This window comes from Diorhabda sublineata, chromosome 8 (assembly GCF_026230105.1).
Source record: "Diorhabda sublineata isolate icDioSubl1.1 chromosome 8, icDioSubl1.1, whole genome shotgun sequence".
NCBI lineage: Eukaryota > Metazoa > Arthropoda > Insecta > Coleoptera > Chrysomelidae > Diorhabda > Diorhabda sublineata.
In genome coordinates this window covers 5,469,553-5,489,903 of record NC_079481.1, presented here as the reverse complement: position 1 = coordinate 5,489,903, position 20,351 = coordinate 5,469,553, and the positions used below count along the sequence as shown (strand labels likewise).

General features: G+C 32.5%; 1 protein-coding gene across 2 annotated transcripts in view; it reads left to right on the top strand.

Moving 5' to 3' along the window:
- The window catches only part of LOC130448381 (transcriptional regulator Myc-A-like), a 172,527-nt gene that overhangs the window by 17,036 nt on the left and 135,140 nt on the right, over window positions 1–20,351 (top strand). The window contains exon 2 of one of the 2 annotated variants that reach the window (XM_056785744.1): window positions 903–1,969. In XM_056785744.1, the coding sequence (XP_056641722.1) occupies window positions 988–1,969 (982 nt within the window). In that variant the 5' untranslated portion in view covers window positions 903–987. Of the gene's footprint in view, window positions 1–899; window positions 1,970–20,351 lie in introns of both variants that reach the window. The other variant, XM_056785743.1, reaches the window with a different exon arrangement.

Below are 20,351 nucleotides of genomic sequence, written 5' to 3'. Positions count from 1 at the left end.
AAGAAACCCCCGTAGATCCGCCATTGCCAAGTCCAGCAGTAATTCATTCAATAATTCAGTTTACAGTAACGAAACTAATGTCAATATTAATAAGGAAAAAAATTTACGTTCACTATTCAAACATGTCCACCTTCTACTACAAATTTTCCTTTTTTCAACTTCTCTATTTCCACTGGCTGAAGTTCTCATCAAGGCTGAAGGTCATCAAATTCTTCTATTTCTTCATCTCACGTGCTATCGTCAATTTCTTCAATATTAGTTGGGGTTTTAGTGTTTGCCATTGGATCTTTTTTCACCCATCTTCTCCTCTTTATTTCTTTCGGTTTAGAACATCTTCTGACGTTATATCTTCTTCCTCTTTCAATAGGATCAGATCCTGATCAATCTTGTACGTTTGGCCCTCTTCCTGGTTCTTCCTGAGAAGCTGAACTCTAGCTCTTGTACCACCTCTTTGGTGGTCCGCCTACAGGTCTGCGTGTCTTCGGTCGCTGAGTTTTAGCCCACTGTCTTCTAGCATTCTTTCTAGATGATCCCTCCAGAATCTTTTTCGTGCCCTGACCCATCTCACCACATTCTCTACGCCCAATTCTTATAACTTCATATGCCAATTGCCAAATGATGATTGGGGCTCAAAGTTATTAGTAATTCTATTCAATCGCGAGTCAACAGTGTTTTTATAAATGCAATAGGCGGTAACTGTAGTTCAAAGTATAATTTTTCGAAAAACTTTCAAAACTTCCACAGCTCTTCCGATTTGAATTCTTCTTGTACGTACACGCCACTACTTTCAAACGACATCTAGTAACAAAAACCGGAACAGTCGGTGCGCCTTTGTTCCTTACAGATGTTTAAAACATGCTTGTCCAACGTTTGCCCTAATTATTTGTTTTTTGTTTCAGAAGCTGCCTATACATAGCTGTCTTTAACCAGGGCCAATTGTGATATTAGAATAAGTGTTAATTATAGACGATAGATTAGTATAAAAATATGCTTGTTAAAAAATTCGATGCACACGATCGGAGAAATTTATTAGAATGTTATTTCCCCCACAACATGTGGGCGAGATACGAAATAAAAAAAATCGAAGCACAAGATAATAAATCTCAGGACGCCAAGTCACAAGATAACAAAGATGTTAAGTCGCAGGATACCAAACTCGAGGAGTCCAATTCGCAAGGTACCAACACTCAGAACGCCTCTCCACAAGTGAATACATCGCAAGTGATCAGATCCGAAGATATGGGATGGCTTGGTATGTCCAGCGAAGAAATTGAATTACTCGATTGGGGATACGACGAAGAATACATAGAATCTTTGGAAATTAGAGGAGACGATAACGATTTCGACGATATTCGAATATACGATCCAAAATTACAAGACGTGATAGATGAAATGATTTGTTTGGAGAACTTACCGTCGTATAAAAAACGTAAATATTTGAAAAAGATACTTCACGATTGTATGTGGAACGGTCATTGTGGTAGCAAAGAACATCCATCAGACGAATTCCGATCGTATTCGGGATCATTCGTCCCGACGCCTATAACACCGATTAAATCTCCTATGGCTCCTTATAAAATGGATCAAATGTGCAAACCCGTTTACAATGGTCAGCAGAGTTTGCTAAAGTCCCATTACAGACCTACCACGCTTCTTCAGACTCCTCCTATGTCCGATGACGAGGAAATAAAATCGAATCCCACTAACGTGCTTAAATTGCTTAACGAAGCTATCGATGAATGCGATATTGAAGAAGATAGTGACTTGTGCGATTATTTCGAAGATACCGATATCAAAGAAGAAATAAATATCAATGATTTCGAAGAAGATGAGGAAGATACTGAGGTTCTTCCGGTTGTTGAACCATTAAAAACTTTCCATGCAGCTGAGAGCGACCACAGCTATCACAAAGGGAAATACTGTGCTTCGGGATCGGCTGCGTTTGGAATTGATACTCCTTCTGATTCTGGTAAGTCGAATTCAGTTATTAGTTTAGCCTTACTTGACATTCTGTACAAACTACCATTCGATCTCATATCAATGTATAGATCACAGTAATATTTCCAGAGAAAATTTCTGGATACAAGAAATACTGCGAGGGGGCTAAATCTGGCGAATAGGGTGTATGAGGTTGCCATTCAAACTTTAATTCATGAATTTTAGCAATTGCAATAACGGATGTTTGATCTGGTGTATTGTCTTGATGAAACAACACTTTCTTCTTAGCCAAATGCGGCCGTTTTTGGATGGATATGTACCAAAACATGTGAATCTTATATTGAAAAACAAAATGAATTGTGAACACAATCCTAATCAATCCGGATGCAACTAGTATAGACCTTTACAGGTCTATACTATTGGCAGCGCCATTTCACTGTAGAAGTACTTAAAGGCAGATCCCTAGATTAATTAATCTGGGCCCGTGAGTTATCTATCGCGTTTACAAATGTAAACAATACGTTTATCTTCAGCGATTGTGATTTTTCGTGGTCGTCCTGAACGTTTTATATCACCAGAACTCCTGGTGAATGCATATTGCGGCAATGGTAAGGTTACTTTTGCCTTGACTATGAAGACTTGCGATTGATGCACGTTTCAACCAAAAGTTCCTTGTTTTTGTCTATTTGAAAACTTACAAGACCGAATTTGCGGGAACGAAAACAATTAGTGTACGTACTTCACAGAAAGATGTCTTGGTTTAAAAATTATGAATTGCTGCGCGTAGTAGATAGACAAATGACAAAATCATGACGTTTCTCGCGTATCAAAGTGATCGTAAAACACCAAAAAAAAAAGGAAATAGCGAGACTTGGTGTTGATAGTATTTATTTTCTTTAAAAATATTAGTTACGGTTTATATAGATTTTTGACATACACAATCCTAACCAAACTGGAATTTCTCGAACCTTTTTATTATATTCAACACTATTTAGACTACCATTACACCAACATTTTCAATTACACTGTCTGACGCGCGTTTCGATAACCAACTTATCGTCTTCAGAGACTCAATATTTACCTTTACAGTTCCTGAAGACGACAACGACAAAAAGTTTAAAAGATATTAGAAAAACCTACCAGTGATTATGAAGATTGAAATCGCCGAAAAATTTACTTTTATTCAACACTTGAGTCTAGATATGTAGAGGACGATTTTGAATACATTCCGAGGTTTTATTGAATTTCTCGAATGGAGTAATTAATTCATTCAAAAATTCCAGTTTTAGGATAAATAAATCAAAAGTGCGACAATACGTAAACAAAGAAATATTCAAAATGGTTGGAAAAAAAACGTAACTAGCCGAATGGCATGCTAAAAGTGTAGTTGTTATGAGTGTTGGTGTAGCCGTAGTGTGTAGTCAGTATCCACTATTTTTACTTCCGACGTTTTCGCGGGAGTTTAACGACATATAAAAGTTTGGAAGATTGTGAAATTTGCCAATACTCGGTAAAGTTTAGGGCCGATCCTCACTATAATGCCGTTCGGTCTGATAAAGTCTTGAATTGACAATATCAAAATCTGATGTATTTGGCTCGTAGATAATTAATAATATTAGAAAATTATTGTAATATTTGCAGTGAAAAAATGTCATTAAACTTTTGGAACCTGATCGTGATTCGACTGGGATTCGAGCTTTACTTGACTGTTAAGCCGGCTTTACACTTGTCGCGAATAATAGCATCATTCGAGGCGATATTATAATTAAAAGTTTTCAAACACAAAACAGAGTTCGAACTTTTTGCCCGTCAATATCGTGAAAACTAAAAGAGTGTTTCGCATTTCGTTTCATTTGTCGCGCGAAATTAGTGTGAAACGCGATAAGTCTAAAGCCGGCTTTACGGATAGTATGAATCAAACCGAGAACGAACTGTGAAAGGTTTTCTACTGAGGATCGGTCTAAGACTACCTCGGCGACGGACGCTCACAAGTATTAATTTAAGGCTAATTTCAAATCCATTTAATCACCTCTTTTGCTTTGAAATTTGAAAATATATTGTTATGAACATACATAGAGTCATTCTCAATCCGAATGATTGAAGTTATTGAGCTAAAGTTGCGTCAACTCGTGCGATTCTTTAATTATTACTCTGAAGATGCCAACCGAAACGTTGATTTCATATTCCAATATGGATTATGTCCTGTAAGGATACGGTAAATTACTGATTTCATCTCTCAAACTATCAACAAATTTAATAATGGTAAAAGAGAAAAACATGTCGCGAAAAATCGCAAGTTGAACGTGCATGGAAATTTGAATGGTTCAAACTGAGAAAAGAAAAATATTTCATTGGTTCTGAGTGTACGTTTAGAATGATTAAAATGAATTTATTGTTCTAGTTATTTATAGGATACGAAATTATCTAATAGGCGCGTTGAAAACCGCTACGTTTTCGTTTTTTCATAACGTCTGGCTATTTCGAAAATTCTTGTTATGTAATATGTAGACAGAAGAAATGTTGTTACATCTGTTTAGGTAAGAAGTGAAAACTGGAATTTTTGGCATTTATCCAAATAACAAAGTTTTGCTGGTTTTCCCGAGAAGCGAAATATACGTCGGAAACATAATTATGCAGCAGGTTTTTTTAATCACTTCCTTATTGGCTTGGAACTTTTGATATATTCTGTGCCAGACTTCTAACTTTACCCTGTAGGTGACGTGAAAATAAAATTTCTCATACAAAGAAAGTTGATTCTATCGATCATTTCGTTTCTTATTTTTACCGATATTGCATATACCAAATTCAATTAGAAATGTTTAATTACAATTTATGGTAATTTTCTTCAGAATGTCTCTTTATGGGGAACGGTTTTATTGGCATGTATAACGATTTAAAAATCTACATATCTCCTAAACCATAAATTTTATCGAGTTAAACAAAGAGAACCTTTTTGCGGAAGAATCGATTGAAAAACTCCTACCCAGCCTTCAAATAATAGTGTAGAATTATTTACTCCGTCAATCACACTACAAAGACATACGTAATCATCCATTAGAAATTGATAACGTTCGAATGTATAATTTAGAAAATATACTCAAATATAGGTTCTGATTTCGCAACTTCAAAAATCTATAACTCAAAAACGACAATTTTTTTCTCGTTTTCACGTCTCCTGAAATTTCTAATCCAGAAATTGGTAGGGTCATTACAAATAAATCTTAATATTTCCTAAAATTTTCATAAATGTACCTGAGATACAATGTGTTGGTTATTTATTGGTCTTTTCTGATCATAAACTTAACATAACAATAGAAAAAGGTTTGGACTGGTTAAAAACCCTCTGCATTTAAGTTTAAATAGCAAAATCGTAAGATTTTTCTCAATAAGTAGATACTTATTTGCCAATAGAGGTTATTCTATTTCACTTTTTAAAAGAAAAAGGTTTGGACTGGTTAAAAACCCTCTGTATCAAAGTTTAAATACCCAAATCGTAAGGTTTTTCTCAATAAATATGTACGTATTTGCAAATAAAGGTTAATTTATTGTAATTCCAATAGAAAAAGGTTTGGACTGGTCAAAAACCCTCTGCATTGAAGTTTAAATAGCAAAATCGTAAGATTTTTCTCAATAAGTAGATACTTATTTGCCAATAGAGGTTATTCTATTTCACTTTTTAAAAGAAAAAGGTTTGGACTGGTTAAAAACCCTCTGTATCAAAGTTTAAATACCCAAATCGTAAGGTTTTTCTCAATAAATATGTACGTCTTTGCAAATAAAGGTTAATTTATTGTAATTCCAATAGAAAAAGGTTTGGACTGGTCAAAAACCCTCTGCATTGAAGTTTAAATAGCAAAATCGTAAGATTTTTCTCAATAAGTAGATACTTATTTGCCAATAGAGGTTATTCTATTTCACTTTTTAAAAGAAAAAGGTTTGGACTGGTTAAAAACCCTCTGTATCAAAGTTTAAATACCCAAATCGTAAGGTTTTTCTCAATAAATATGTACGTATTTGCAAATAAAGGTTAATTTATTGTAATTCCAATAGAAAAAGGTTTGGACTGGTCAAAAACCCTCTGCATTGAAGTTTAAATAGCAAAATCGTAAGATTTTTCTCAATAAGTAGATACTTATTTGCCAATAGAGGTTATTCTATTTCACTTTTTAAAAGAAAAAGGTTTGGACTGGTTAAAAACCCTCTGTATCAAAGTTTAAATACCCAAATCGTAAGGTTTTTCTCAATAAATATGTACGTCTTTGCAAATAAAGGTTAATTTATTGTAATTCCAATAGAAAAAGGTTTGGACTGGTCAAAAACCCTCTGCATTGAAGTTTAAATAGCAAAATCGTAAGATTTTTCTCAATAAGTAGATACTTATTTGCCAATAGAGGTTATTCTATTTCACTTTTTAAAAGAAAAAGGTTTGGACTGGTTAAAAACCCTCTGTATCAAAGTTTAAATACCCAAATCGTAAGGTTTTTCTCAATAAATATGTACGTATTTGCAAATAAAGGTTAATTTATTGTAATTCCAATAGAAAAAGGTTTGGACTGGTCAAAAACCCTCTGCATTGAAGTTTAAATAGCAAAATCGTAAGATTTTTCTCAATAAGTAGATACTTATTTGCCAATAGAGGTTATTCTATTTCACTTTTTAAAAGAAAAAGGTTTGGACTGGTTAAAAACCCTCTGTATCAAAGTTTAAATACCCAAATCGTAAGGTTTTTCTCAATAAATATGTACGTATTTGCAAATAAAGGTTAATTTATTGTAATTCCAATAGAAAAAGGTTTGGACTGGTCAAAAACCCTCTGCATTGAAGTTTAAATAGCAAAATCGTAAGATTTTTCTCAATAAGTAGATACTTATTTGCCAATAGAGGTTATTCTATTTCAATTTTAATAGAAAAAGGTTTGGACTGGTTAAAAACCCTCTGTATCAAAGTTTAAATACCCAAATCGTAAGGTTTTTCTCAATAAATATGTACGTATTTGCAAATAAAGGTTAATTTATTGTAATTCCAATAGAAAAACGTTTGGACTGGTCAAAAACCCTCTGCATTGAAGTTTAAATAGCAAAATCGTAAGATTTTTCTCAATAAGTAGATACTTATTTGCCAATAGAGGTTATTCTATTTCACTTTTTAAAAGAAAAAGGTTTGGACTGGTTAAAAACCCTCTGTATCAAAGTTTAAATACCCAAATCGTAAGGTTTTTCTCAATAAATATGTACGTATTTGCAAATAAAGGTTAATTTATTGTAATTCCAATAGAAAAAGGTTTGGACTGGTCAAAAACCCTCTGCATTGAAGTTTAAATAGCAAAATCGTAAGATTTTTCTCAATAAGTAGATACTTATTTGCCAATAGAGGTTATTCTATTTCAATTTTAATAGAAAAAGGTTTGGACTGGTTAAAAACCCTCTGTATCAAAGTTTAAATACCCAAATGGTAAGGTTTTTCTCAATAAATATGTGCGTATTTGCAAATAAAGGTTAATTTATTGTAATTCCAATAGAAAAAGGTTTGGACTGGTCAAAAACCCTCTGCATTGAAGTTTAAATAGCAAAATCGTAAGATTTTTCTCAATAAGTAGATACTTATTTGCCAATAGAGGTTATTCTATTTCAATTTTAATAGAAAAAGGTTTGGACTGGTTAAAAACCCTCTGTATCAAAGTTTAAATACCCAAATGGTAAGGTTTTTCTCAATAAATATGTACGTATTTGCAAATAAAGGTTAATTTATTGTAATTCCAATAGAAAAAGTTTTGGACTGGTCAAAAACCCTCTGCATTGAAGTTTAAATACCAAAATCGTAAGATTTTTCTCAATAAGTAGATACTTATTTGCCAATAGAGGTTATTCTATTTCACTTTTTAAAAGAAAAAGGTTTGGACTGGTTAAAAACCCTCTGTATCAAAGTTTAAATACCCAAATCGTAAGGTTTTTCTCAATAAATATGTACGTATTTGCAAATAAAGGTTAATTTATTGTAATTCCAATAGAAAAAGGTTTGGACTGGTCAAAAACCCTCTGCATTGAAGTTTAAATAGCAAAATCGTAAGATTTTTCTCAATAAGTAGATACTTATTTGCCAATAGAGGTTATTCTATTTCAATTTTAATAGAAAAAGGTTTGGACTGGTTAAAAACCCTCTGTATCAAAGTTTAAATACCCAAATCGTAAGGTTTTTCTCAATAAATATGTACGTATTTGCAAATAAAGGTTAATTTATTGTAATTCCAATAGAAAAACGTTTGGACTGGTCAAAAACCCTCTGCATTGAAGTTTAAATAGCAAAATCGTAAGATTTTTCTCAATAAGTAGATACTTATTTGCCAATAGAGGTTATTCTATTTCAATTTTAATAGAAAAAGGTTTGGACTGGTTAAAAACCCTCTCTATCAAAGTTTAAATACCCAAATGGTAAGGTTTTTCTCAATAAATATGTACGTCTTTGCAAATAAAGGATAATTTATTGTAATTCCAATAGAAAAAGGTTTGGACTGGTCAAAAACCCTCTGCATTGAAGTTTAAATAGCAAAATCGTAAGATTTTTCTCAATAAGTAGATACTTATTTGCCAATAGAGGTTATTCTATTTCAATTTTAATAGAAAAAGGTTTGGACTGGTTAAAAACCCTCTGTATCAAAGTTTAAATACCCAAATGGTAAGGTTTTTCTCAATAAATATGTACGTCTTTGCAAATAAAGGATAATTTATTGTAATTCCAATAGAAAAAGGTTTGGACTGGTCAAAAACCCTCTGCATTGAAGTTTAAATAGCAAAATCGTAAGATTTTTCTCAATAAGTAGATACTTATTTGCCAATAGAGGTTATTCTATTTCAATTTTAATAGAAAAAGGTTTGGACTGGTTAAAAACCCTCTCTATCAAAGTTTAAATACCCAAATGGTAAGGTTTTTCTCAATAAATATGTACGTCTTTGCAAATAAAGGATAATTTATTGTAATTCCAATAGAAAAAGGTTTGGACTGGTCAAAAACCCTCTGCATTGAAGTTTAAATAGCAAAATCGTAAGATTTTTCTCAATAAGTAGATACTTATTTGCCAATAGAGGTTATTCTATTTCAATTTTAATAGAAAAAGGTTTGGACTGGTTAAAAACCCTCTGTATCAAAGTTTAAATACCCAAATGGTAAGGTTTTTCTCAATAAATATGTACGTCTTTGCAAATAAAGGATAATTTATTGTAATTCCAATAGAAAAAGGTTTGGACTGGTCAAAAACCCTCTGCATTGAAGTTTAAATAGCAAAATCGTAAGATTTTTCTCAATAAGTAGATACTTATTTGCCAATAGAGGTTATTCTATTTCAATTTTAATAGAAAAAGGTTTGGACTGGTTAAAAACCCTCTGTATCAAAGTTTAAATACCCAAATGGTAAGGTTTTTCTCAATAAATATGTACGTATTTGCAAATAAAGGTTAATTTATTGTAATTCCAATAGAAAAACGTTTGGACTGGTCAAAAACCCTCTGCATTGAAGTTTAAATAGCAAAATCGTAAGATTTTTCTCAATAAGTAGATACTTATTTGCCAATAGAGGTTATTCTATTTCAATTTTAATAGAAAAAGGTTTGGACTGGTTAAAAACCCTCTGTATCAAAGTTTAAATACCCAAATGGTAAGGTTTTTCTCAATAAATATGTACGTCTTTGCAAATAAAGGATAATTTATTGTAATTCCAATAGAAAAAGGTTTGGACTGGTCAAAAACCCTCTGCATTGAAGTTTAAATAGCAAAATCGTAAGATTTTTCTCAATAAGTAGATACTTATTTGCCAATAGAGGTTATTCTATTTCAATTTTAATAGAAAAAGGTTTGGACTGGTTAAAAACCCTCTGTATCAAAGTTTAAATACCCAAATGGTAAGGTTTTTCTCAATAAATATGTACGTATTTGCAAATAAAGGTTAATTTATTGTAATTCCAATAGAAAAACGTTTGGACTGGTCAAAAACCCTCTGCATTGAAGTTTAAATAGCAAAATCGTAAGATTTTTCTCAATAAGTAGATACTTATTTGCCAATAGAGGTTATTCTATTTCAATTTTAATAGAAAAAGGTTTGGACTGGTTAAAAACCCTCTGTATCAAAGTTTAAATACCCAAATGGTAAGGTTTTTCTCAATAAATATGTACGTCTTTGCAAATAAAGGATAATTTATTGTAATTCCAATAGAAAAAGGTTTGGACTGGTCAAAAACCCTCTGCATTGAAGTTTAAATAGCAAAATCGTAAGATTTTTCTCAATAAGTAGATACTTATTTGCCAATAGAGGTTATTCTATTTCAATTTTAATAGAAAAAGGTTTGGACTGGTTAAAAACCCTCTGTATCAAAGTTTAAATACCCAAATGGTAAGGTTTTTCTCAATAAATATGTACGTATTTGCAAATAAAGGTTAATTTATTGTAATTCCAATAGAAAAACGTTTGGACTGGTCAAAAACCCTCTGCATTGAAGTTTAAATAGCAAAATCGTAAGATTTTTCTCAATAAGTAGATACTTATTTGCCAATAGAGGTTATTCTATTTCAATTTTAATAGAAAAAGGTTTGGACTGGTTAAAAACCCTCTGTATCAAAGTTTAAATACCCAAATGGTAAGGTTTTTCTCAATAAATATGTACGTCTTTGCAAATAAAGGATAATTTATTGTAATTCCAATAGAAAAAGGTTTGGACTGGTCAAAAACCCTCTGCATTGAAGTTTAAATAGCAAAATCGTAAGATTTTTCTCAATAAGTAGATACTTATTTGCCAATAGAGGTTATTCTATTTCAATTTTAATAGAAAAAGGTTTGGACTGGTTAAAAACCCTCTGTATCAAAGTTTAAATACCCAAATGGTAAGGTTTTTCTCAATAAATATGTACGTATTTGCAAATAAAGGTTAATTTATTGTAATTCCAATAGAAAAACGTTTGGACTGGTCAAAAACCCTCTGCATTGAAGTTTAAATAGCAAAATCGTAAGATTTTTCTCAATAAGTAGATACTTATTTGCCAATAGAGGTTATTCTATTTCAATTTTAATAGAAAAAGGTTTGGACTGGTTAAAAACCCTCTGTATCAAAGTTTAAATACCCAAATGGTAAGGTTTTTCTCAATAAATATGTACGTCTTTGCAAATAAAGGATAATTTATTGTAATTCCAATAGAAAAAGGTTTGGACTGGTCAAAAACCCTCTGCATTGAAGTTTAAATAGCAAAATCGTAAGATTTTTCTCAATAAGTAGATACTTATTTGCCAATAGAGGTTATTCTATTTCAATTTTAATAGAAAAAGGTTTGGACTGGTTAAAAACCCTCTGTATCAAAGTTTAAATACCCAAATGGTAAGGTTTTTCTCAATAAATATGTACGTATTTGCAAATAAAGGTTAATTTATTGTAATTCCAATAGAAAAACGTTTGGACTGGTCAAAAACCCTCTGCATTGAAGTTTAAATAGCAAAATCGTAAGATTTTTCTCAATAAGTAGATACTTATTTGCCAATAGAGGTTATTCTATTTCAATTTTAATAGAAAAAGGTTTGGACTGGTTAAAAACCCTCTGTATCAAAGTTTAAATACCCAAATCGTAAGGTTTTTCTCAATAAGTATGTACGTATTTGCAAATAAAGGATAATTTAGTGTAATTCCAATAGAAAAAGGTTTGGACTGGTCAAAAACCCTCTGCATTGAAGTTTAAATAGCAAAATCGTAACGTTTTTCTCAATAAGTATGTACGTATTTGCAAATAAAGGATAATTTATTGTAATTCCAATAGAAAAAGGTTTGGAGTGGTCAAAAACCCACTGTATCAAAGTTTAAATACCCAAATCGTAAGGTTTTTCTCAATAAGTAGATACTTATTTGCCAATAGAGGTTATTCTATTTCAATTTTAATAGAAAAAGGTTTGGACTGGTCAAAAACCCTCTTAACCTATGTGGTTTTAAATGTAATTTTATTTAAAAAACTTGGTAGTCGACTTTATACTTACAAATATCAAGAATAAATTTTCGCCTTGTTATTTAAATACATTTTATTCTATTAGCTAGTTCATAGTTTATAGTTGTGGACGGCCAGGGAGCCGTTGAGCACATAGGCCTTCAGATAGGCCCGTCGCGTCCCACTTGACGTTACCAAAGTCCGATGTCCTTTGAGAAGCCGATCAGTCGCTTTGGTTTGAATCCTCTGATATCGTTAGGCAGACTTTGGGTGTTTCCCCAGGTGTTTAAAGCGCGCCCGTGTCATTGCAGGGCACTCACACATAACGTGGTCTGCAATTCAATCTTCCTCAATGCACCAACGGCACTCCGTATCATCCGTGATGCCCATGGTGTGAAGGTGTAGGTCTTAGATGGCAGTGTCCAGTTAGAAGTCTCTTAGCTAGTTTTTAAATTAAAATTCAGGTGTTCATAAATCGTTCGTGTAGGAATGTATGTTCAGAACATATGCGGAAGAAATTGTAGAATTCTGGTATAAAATACGCTAATAGCTTACTTAGGTCATGTGTGGTTACAAAAGGGGGCCAAGTGCCAAGGGCAAATCAAAAATTCAAATCACTTCGAAATCTATTGTCGCGTTAACAATAATAGTACAGTAAAATAAGATTTTGGGGTGAAAAAATGATAATGATTGTTTGCCAGAAACTGGTTTGGAGGAGGGTAAAAAAAATTGAGTTTAAAAGAAAAAGATGCATTTCTGATTAATTATACTAAACAGAAACTGTTCTTATAGGGTGAAAGCTTATTAAATAACCTTCAATATGCGTTTTGTAGTGAAGGAATCAATTTCAAACTTTCTGCTAGAATTCCAAAAAACTTGGACATCTTCAAGGATACATTTTTCTCACGCAGCTCAAAATTTTGTTGTCCGGAACCGTTCCTTCAAAAGACATTGTCCAAAAGTACATATCCATATAGAGACTTTCTCAAAAAATGAACGGAAAACAACATGCATGCTTTTTTGGTCTTGAACATTACAACGGACTTATTTTTATAATGATTTTCAACCTCCATATCCATATACTATTTCCATAATCACCATCGCCGTAAGTTTTAAAATCGATCCATGACTTTTTTCAATTCGCGGCGGTTGCCAAAAACATTCATGATAAAATTTCAAACACAAACCTCACACAATCATCCCCATATTACAGACTTGATAGTTCACTATGTTAGAGCAACCTCAAACCAGTACTTGCGTACGAGGGTGGTTCCAAAAGTACACATTCTATACAGCATATGATTTGACACATTTACGGCGAACTTTGAGGGAAAAAATCAAGCAAAAACTGTCACATTTGGCTAAGAAGAAGTGTTTCATTAAGACAATGAACCAGTCCACACGTCCGTTATTGCAATGGACAAAACTGTTGTGTTTTTTTGTTGGGTCAGGTACTTCTGGTACCATCCTCGTATATGGAACTAATTCCGTCCACACATCATATATATAACTAATAATTTTGTGCTTTCCGCCAACTCTTCTTCGTCAAACAATTTTTTGGATCTTATTAAGAAAGTATAAGCAAATTTTTAACGTTTCATTACATTTTTTACACATGCGGCTATTTTTTTTTCCTTTGAGTCCTGTACTATAAATAAAATTTAATATCTACGTGGAAATTTATCAAATTATAATTTCTAATCAATCTTTGCATATTTGCAGATTAATTGTTAGATTAAAATTGTGTCATCAAGGTTTTCTGTCTTCCTGGTTGAATATTTTGAATTTTGACATTCATTAATTTTTTTTAAATACTCTTCACTTCAATTCCTTTGTCAAATCATATGTTGAATAAATGAATAACTTTTTTTAAATATATATTTCTTATTTTTATCAATAATATATATGATTATTAATTTATTAACTTGGCAACATCTTACTTAACAGTATCGAAGAATTCCCACCCGTGGAAATTAGATTACGTCACATTAAAATGTCTGTTAATTAAAAAACTAAATCAATTTGAATTGTAACGAAAAATTTCATACAATTATATAGTAGTTAAAATATTTTCATTATATTATATTGAATTATTATTTTATATTCTAAATAACATATTTTTATGTAAATATTAATTCTTTAAAACTGACCATATGACATCGCAATGTTGCCATATGTTTTGTGATAAATCACGAACTATTAATACAATTTTATTTATCCTAATCGACTTGATAATCAAACTCTACCTTTCCTTTTTTTGTTTCTATATATTCTTCTTCTATCTTACCGTCAAAATAGTATTAAAACCTAACTTCACGTTATACATTTTTACCGCGTATAAAAGTATTTTATTTCTTTTCAATTTTCCGCTCTCGGGATCCAATAGTTGTAGCATCATAAGAATACACAAGACTAATCGGTATTTCCAATCTACCTAAAAACGGCATCGAGTGTTTACTACCAGTAATTCCACGTATCCTCTAGATCGGAATGCATTCTAGGAAAACTTCATTTACACGTCTCCACAGCATGCAAATCACTAATTCTCCAGCATTTCCCGAATACAATAATCGAATAAAGTTTGCTCATCCATATTATTAGTCATTGCATAAATTGCTAGCAGGCACCGCCGCCTTTTTTCTTAGAAGGCCGACGCGTCTGGCCATAAAAAAACAATTCTCGTGAACGCTGAGTCGTTTCAGATTTTACGAGAGTCAACGTAGCAGGCGCCGGCACTCAAACAATCGCCGGCTATCCCGCCAAATGCGCGCGCATCATTTCACAATCATAGGTATAATGCACTTATATGCAGCGTTGCCGTTACCTAATTTTAATAATCCTAGTTTACAAACTTTCGAAGATTTACTTTGAAGAAATAAAAAGTGAAAAGTTGTAAAATAGACAAGGTTTCACGTAAAAACTGCTACTACATTTTTTTAAATTGTTTTTTCTCTCAATAAGTTTTCTTTTCATATTGGGATGTATATTATTTCTCTATTATCTTTATAGTAATCTATATTTTTGTCTTGAATTATTTTTTTTACTGTTTCTCATTGTTCTTATTGTTTCCAATATAAAAAATTGAAAATGTTATCCCTCAAATTCGAATTAAATGGTTACCATGAGATTTTAAGGTTATGTAAAAAATGCAAGAATGTTTTTGAGGTTCATATCACTTTTTTATTGAATATATCCCCCGACAAATTGTACTGGACTATTTTTTAGGTCGCAAAATACAAATATAAAATATGAAAATTTAAATTCTAATTTTTTATGTCGAAATTTAATAAAGATCCAGCTTTCTAAGACAGTGGCATTTATAGGTTAGAACTATAAAACTATTTTCAAACTTTCTACATTAATACCTATATACAATTTATTATAATTATCATATCAGAATATTTTCTAAATAGATAATTTTTTAATGATATGGCAACACCATTCAAGGAAGTACGCTCGCACTTATTTATACGATGTATAGTTACTACGATAATGCATTTTATTGTACTACATATATTTACTATGAACGTGCGTTCGATAATCTCAAGGTATGCAAGTTATGATTATGGGGTGCCACGTTGAAAATGGGCGCGAACGATTAGTCTCCTATTGCGGTATTGCCAAACCTCGTTGTATTTCATTAATGAAATCGAGAACTGACGTTGGTGATGTAATGGTGTGGGCGCAGGAAGAATTATATTTCAGGAACGAAGTTAATAATCGACTTATTGCAAATCGGTTATAATAGACTGTTGTAATTTATGTTTATTTACTTTTTTTTTTGTATTGAACAGCATATTGTTTTGGATTATTTTTAATGGGTAAAATCGATAATAATATTTGAAAAAAAAAAACTTCAAACCGCCTGACTTGAATTTAAGGATACTAATAAGACATATAACCGGTACGAGGTTCCAAGAACTGATAAAAAAACCGAACCGTTCCAATTTTTATAACGCGGTTTGTTGAATATTTACCAGAGTTGTACTTTAAAGTTTTTAATTCATATAAAAGTTTGAGGTTAAAATGTTTGTGAATAGACATTGTACTTACTGAGTATCCGCGTAATTATTCTGTAGGTTTTCGTAAATGAGAGTTGGGGGAGAGTGGGAATATTTTCCAGAGCTGTATTTGGAAGTTTTTAATCCATATAAAAGTTTGAGGTTAAAATATTTATTAATATGCCTTGTACCAAGTGTCCGCATAAATATTCTGTACGTTTTTGTTAATGAAATTTGGGGGAGAGTGGGTATCTTATGGAAAAACTTTGTTGAATATTTTCCAGAGCTGTATTTGGAAGTTTTCAATCCATATAAAAATTTGGAGTTGAGATATTTGTTAATAAGTATTGTACCAAGTGTCCACATACATATTCTGTACGTTTTTGTGAATGAGAGTTGGGGGAGAGTGGGAATCTTGTTATGGAAAAACTTTGTTGAATATTTTCCAGAGCTGTATTTGGAAGTTTTCAATCTATATAAAAATTTGGAGTTGAAATATTTGTTAATAAGTATTGTACCAAGTGTCCACATACATATTCTGTACGTTTTTGTGAATGATAGTTAGGGGAGAGTGGGAATTTTGTTATGGACAAACTTTGTTGAATATTTTCCAGAGCTGTATTAGGAAGTTTTTAATCCATACAAAAATTTGAGGATAAAACATTTATTAATAAGCATTGTACCAAGTGTCCACATAAATATTCTGTACGTTTTTGTTAATGAAATTTGGGGGAGAGTGGGTATCTTATGGAAAAACTTTTTATATATCTTAGCACTTGTCAGAAGAATCTTTTTCAGATAAAAAAATTCTTCATTACTGCAGATGATTTTACTGAATTGAATTCGATTCATCTATTCTATATACAATTATAGTTTTCATGCTAAGATTCCGAGTCCGCCACTGTTCAAATATCTCTTCGGTGTTGTGTCGAATTGGCAAACTGGTTTTTAGATGACCCGAACTGGATGGTGAAATTCTTGCACAAAATTGGCGTGTTCTCTGTACTTTTCCGAACCCAATTAATGTAATAAAGTACACAGGGCATGCGAATTTTTTAGTTTAATTTTTTTGCATCTATAAAACGAGATTCACATACAGGGTGCTTCCAAGCGAGACAAAAAAAATTTGTGTGAGTAAAATTGAGTTTTATGAAATTTTTTTTCGTGATTTAGTTTGCAAGTGAAAAGGAAAGGCTTTAGTGAGTTTATAGGCGTACAAAGAAACTCTGTATTGCGGTAACGGGTATCAGCACCTTACTTCTAACGAAGACAGATCCGTACTCTAAAAATATAGAAGCCACAATTCGTTTTGAACTCATGTCTAAAATGTTACGTAATTGCAAACCCTAAAACTGGACATTGAACGATTTTTAAGTTAAAAACTGAACGTTAATTGTCAATGTGGAACATTTATTTTACCATATACCATAAGTTAACCATACTTCAGGTTTCTCTCTATAGTTCAAGTGTTTATTCCCTCCTTTCATATTTCCGTTTCGGGAAAGACACATCATAATTTGATATGAATACATGAATAATAAATTTTCATTTTTATTACTAGTTTCTTCTTTGAGCAAGAAGTATTTTACTTTTTCATAATTGCCTTCACATTAGATGCTTAGCTGAATTGGATTGCTGAAAATATTCCATCTAATCATTTCCCTGTTCATTTAGAAGCGTCATTTTAATGAAAGAGAGTAATAAAATGGTGAAGCATTCGTAATTTTGACCTGTCAATTACCTTTTTCCATTGTTCTGTACAGCTTATGGTTACAAAATACCAATAAGAGTTGTAATAAACAAAATATGAACTAAATACAGTCCTTTTTATCTCGAGAAATAGGTCCTTCGAATCCAAGTATACGTTTTATTTCACGTTGGAAACAAAACCTTCGATCGATGTTTATACTCAACTTAATTGAGTTTTACTCGTTGTAACTTGTACTTGTCTTTCTATAATCTACACTCGTGAGCAAAAAAATCGACTCAAGTCGCACGATCGCGGTCACAATTCTCCAGAAAAAATCTGTTATTATTTTTCTGTTTTCAGTATCTCGAAGCTATTAGTCCAAGCTTTATAATGAGTGGTCTACGTTGTCATTCAGTTATTTTTTAATATCGATCGAAAAGGAATTTTGAACAATGAAAAAATTTACAGGAAAGTTCAATATCAATATAATTTGATATTGACCAATCAATATTCAGATTTCCATCCGCTGGTCCCCATTTTCTTTTCGCTCTTTCAAGAATCAAATGATTCGATGCTATCCCATTCTTCAATGGCTGGTGCATGAATTCCAGCCCTTAAATGCTGAATAGAATTCAAGTCCTGGCCACGTGCTGCAATTTCGACATCCTGTAAATCCTGTCGTACGGAACTTGCGTTATGTGGACGTACATTGTTCTACATTAGGATGAGGTTTTCTTGGTTTTTGCTTGCATTGACATTCCCGTCCAAACCATGCAGAAACCTCCTTCAAAAACAACGTTTTCTTTTATACAACACTGCGCGAATCTTTCTCCACCGTCTTCTGTAGACTCGTCCTCTTTTATCGCTACCATTCAGGCACACTCTGCTTTCGTCTTAGGAGAGAGGTGAAACCAATTGTTTGTCAGGCTGGGTAGGCTGAGGCAAGTAGCTGGCATTTTTGGCCCAAGGTTAGTCTTTTTCTGACCGTACAGCCACGCGTTCCTCTGAGATCTTTTTGGACTTGAATATCAGCGATGTGCTGACAATCTCGGATGTGCACCTTTTTGTTTTGGACCAGCTTCTTGGGAAAGACGGTAGAAACAGCAGACTGACTTATGTTCAGCGCGACTTCTCGCTGCCTTATCGCAATAGGGTGACCGCTTTAGCAGATTTATCACTTACTGTGACCATTTTCAGATAGAATTTTTGTCTGCTGTTAACGGCGATGTGTATAAATTGACTAATTATTAGTGGTGGGTGATGTAGATAACCTTTTATAAGGGTTAGTTACCCCTAATTAGCAATATTGTGAACAAGCACACAAGGGATAATTACATATTGTGTGGGTGCAGCCTGAGTCGATTTTTTTGCCACTTTCTATATGGGTTCATTTCAGGCAACGTGTTAAAACTATTGTAAACAATTTTCAAGCAAATAACCCTTATATATTACGTGAGGTTTTGGTTTACTTTTTTTTTGTTTACGTTAGAGCAGGTAACAAATACGTTTCAATATTTGCCAGAGGTACAACTAAAAATATCACCTTTGAATAACATTGTCCTATTTGTAGTTTATTTTCGTTTCTAATGTATTCAGTGGATTTTGGTTTACTTTCGGAAATCAATCGCAGATGCATAATCTATTGAATGATTATTTTGTTTTGAAAAAAAAATGGGTCAACAACCTTGTATTTTATTTTCGAAACAATATAGAAAAAAATCGATCACAATGAATTGATTACGAAGTTTTTTCACACTTTTTTTGTGATACCCCAAATACGAAATTATAATGAATTTTAAAACCGGCACCCATGTGCCTGTATTACAATTTTATTTAATTGAAAAATTAGCATACAATACTTTTCTTTTATAAAAAGTATAACTGTTACGATTCCAACTTTCTAAAGTAAGCCAAGGACGCTTTGTACTGAAGTAGTTGTAGCCCCAAAAAATTATACCAATCGTGAGCGTACGTGTATTTTGGAAATTGAATATTTAGTAATATTTACATAAGAGGATTCTTTGAAATTTGCCTTGATCATTTTAACATCCGTCCGCGGTAAATCAATATGTTTGTAATCAAGTTTGCGCATTTCAGCGATCATAAATTGGTTACTAACTGATCCAGAATTGATTCTAAACTGACCCGCGATTGAAGATTCAGTCTGCAGTTTCATCCTCTATGCACCAGCGGTATTCCGGATCTTCTGTGATGTCTGGAAAGTCATGCGTAAAGGTCTGATCATAATGATTCAATTTGGCAATAGTCTTCGAAATACCAGTTTCATCAACAATACACTTTTGCCATCGATATTTCCATGCAGAAGATGTCCATCAAAAACTTTTAGCTTTAATGCTGTTCTAATGTTGTTCTTAAAGCGCTGAGGGGACAAAAAGAAGTTTGGTAGGGCGAGGTCGGTGCTGTAGACTGGCTGAGGTACGACTTTGATCTCGTAGCTTTTTCAGGTAAACGGTTTGAAAAATTTCGAGTTGTCGCGATGGAGCTTCCAAGAATGCTTGATCGCCTGACAGGGTTTTAATCTTCGTATCATTTGGAAGTAAAATTTAGTATTACTTTTTTATCGTAATTCAATCTTTCCAATTTTTTTAAATACTCTTTGCACAGTTTCGAGGAATGCTTGGGATCGTTTCCATGCTAGAATTATGTATCGGTCAGGCGCTGGCCAGTACGTACTACATTTTCATTCATTATTTTACATAGTCTTCTTTCTTAAAAACCCCTTAAATTATTACCAGGTCTCCAGTCACCCT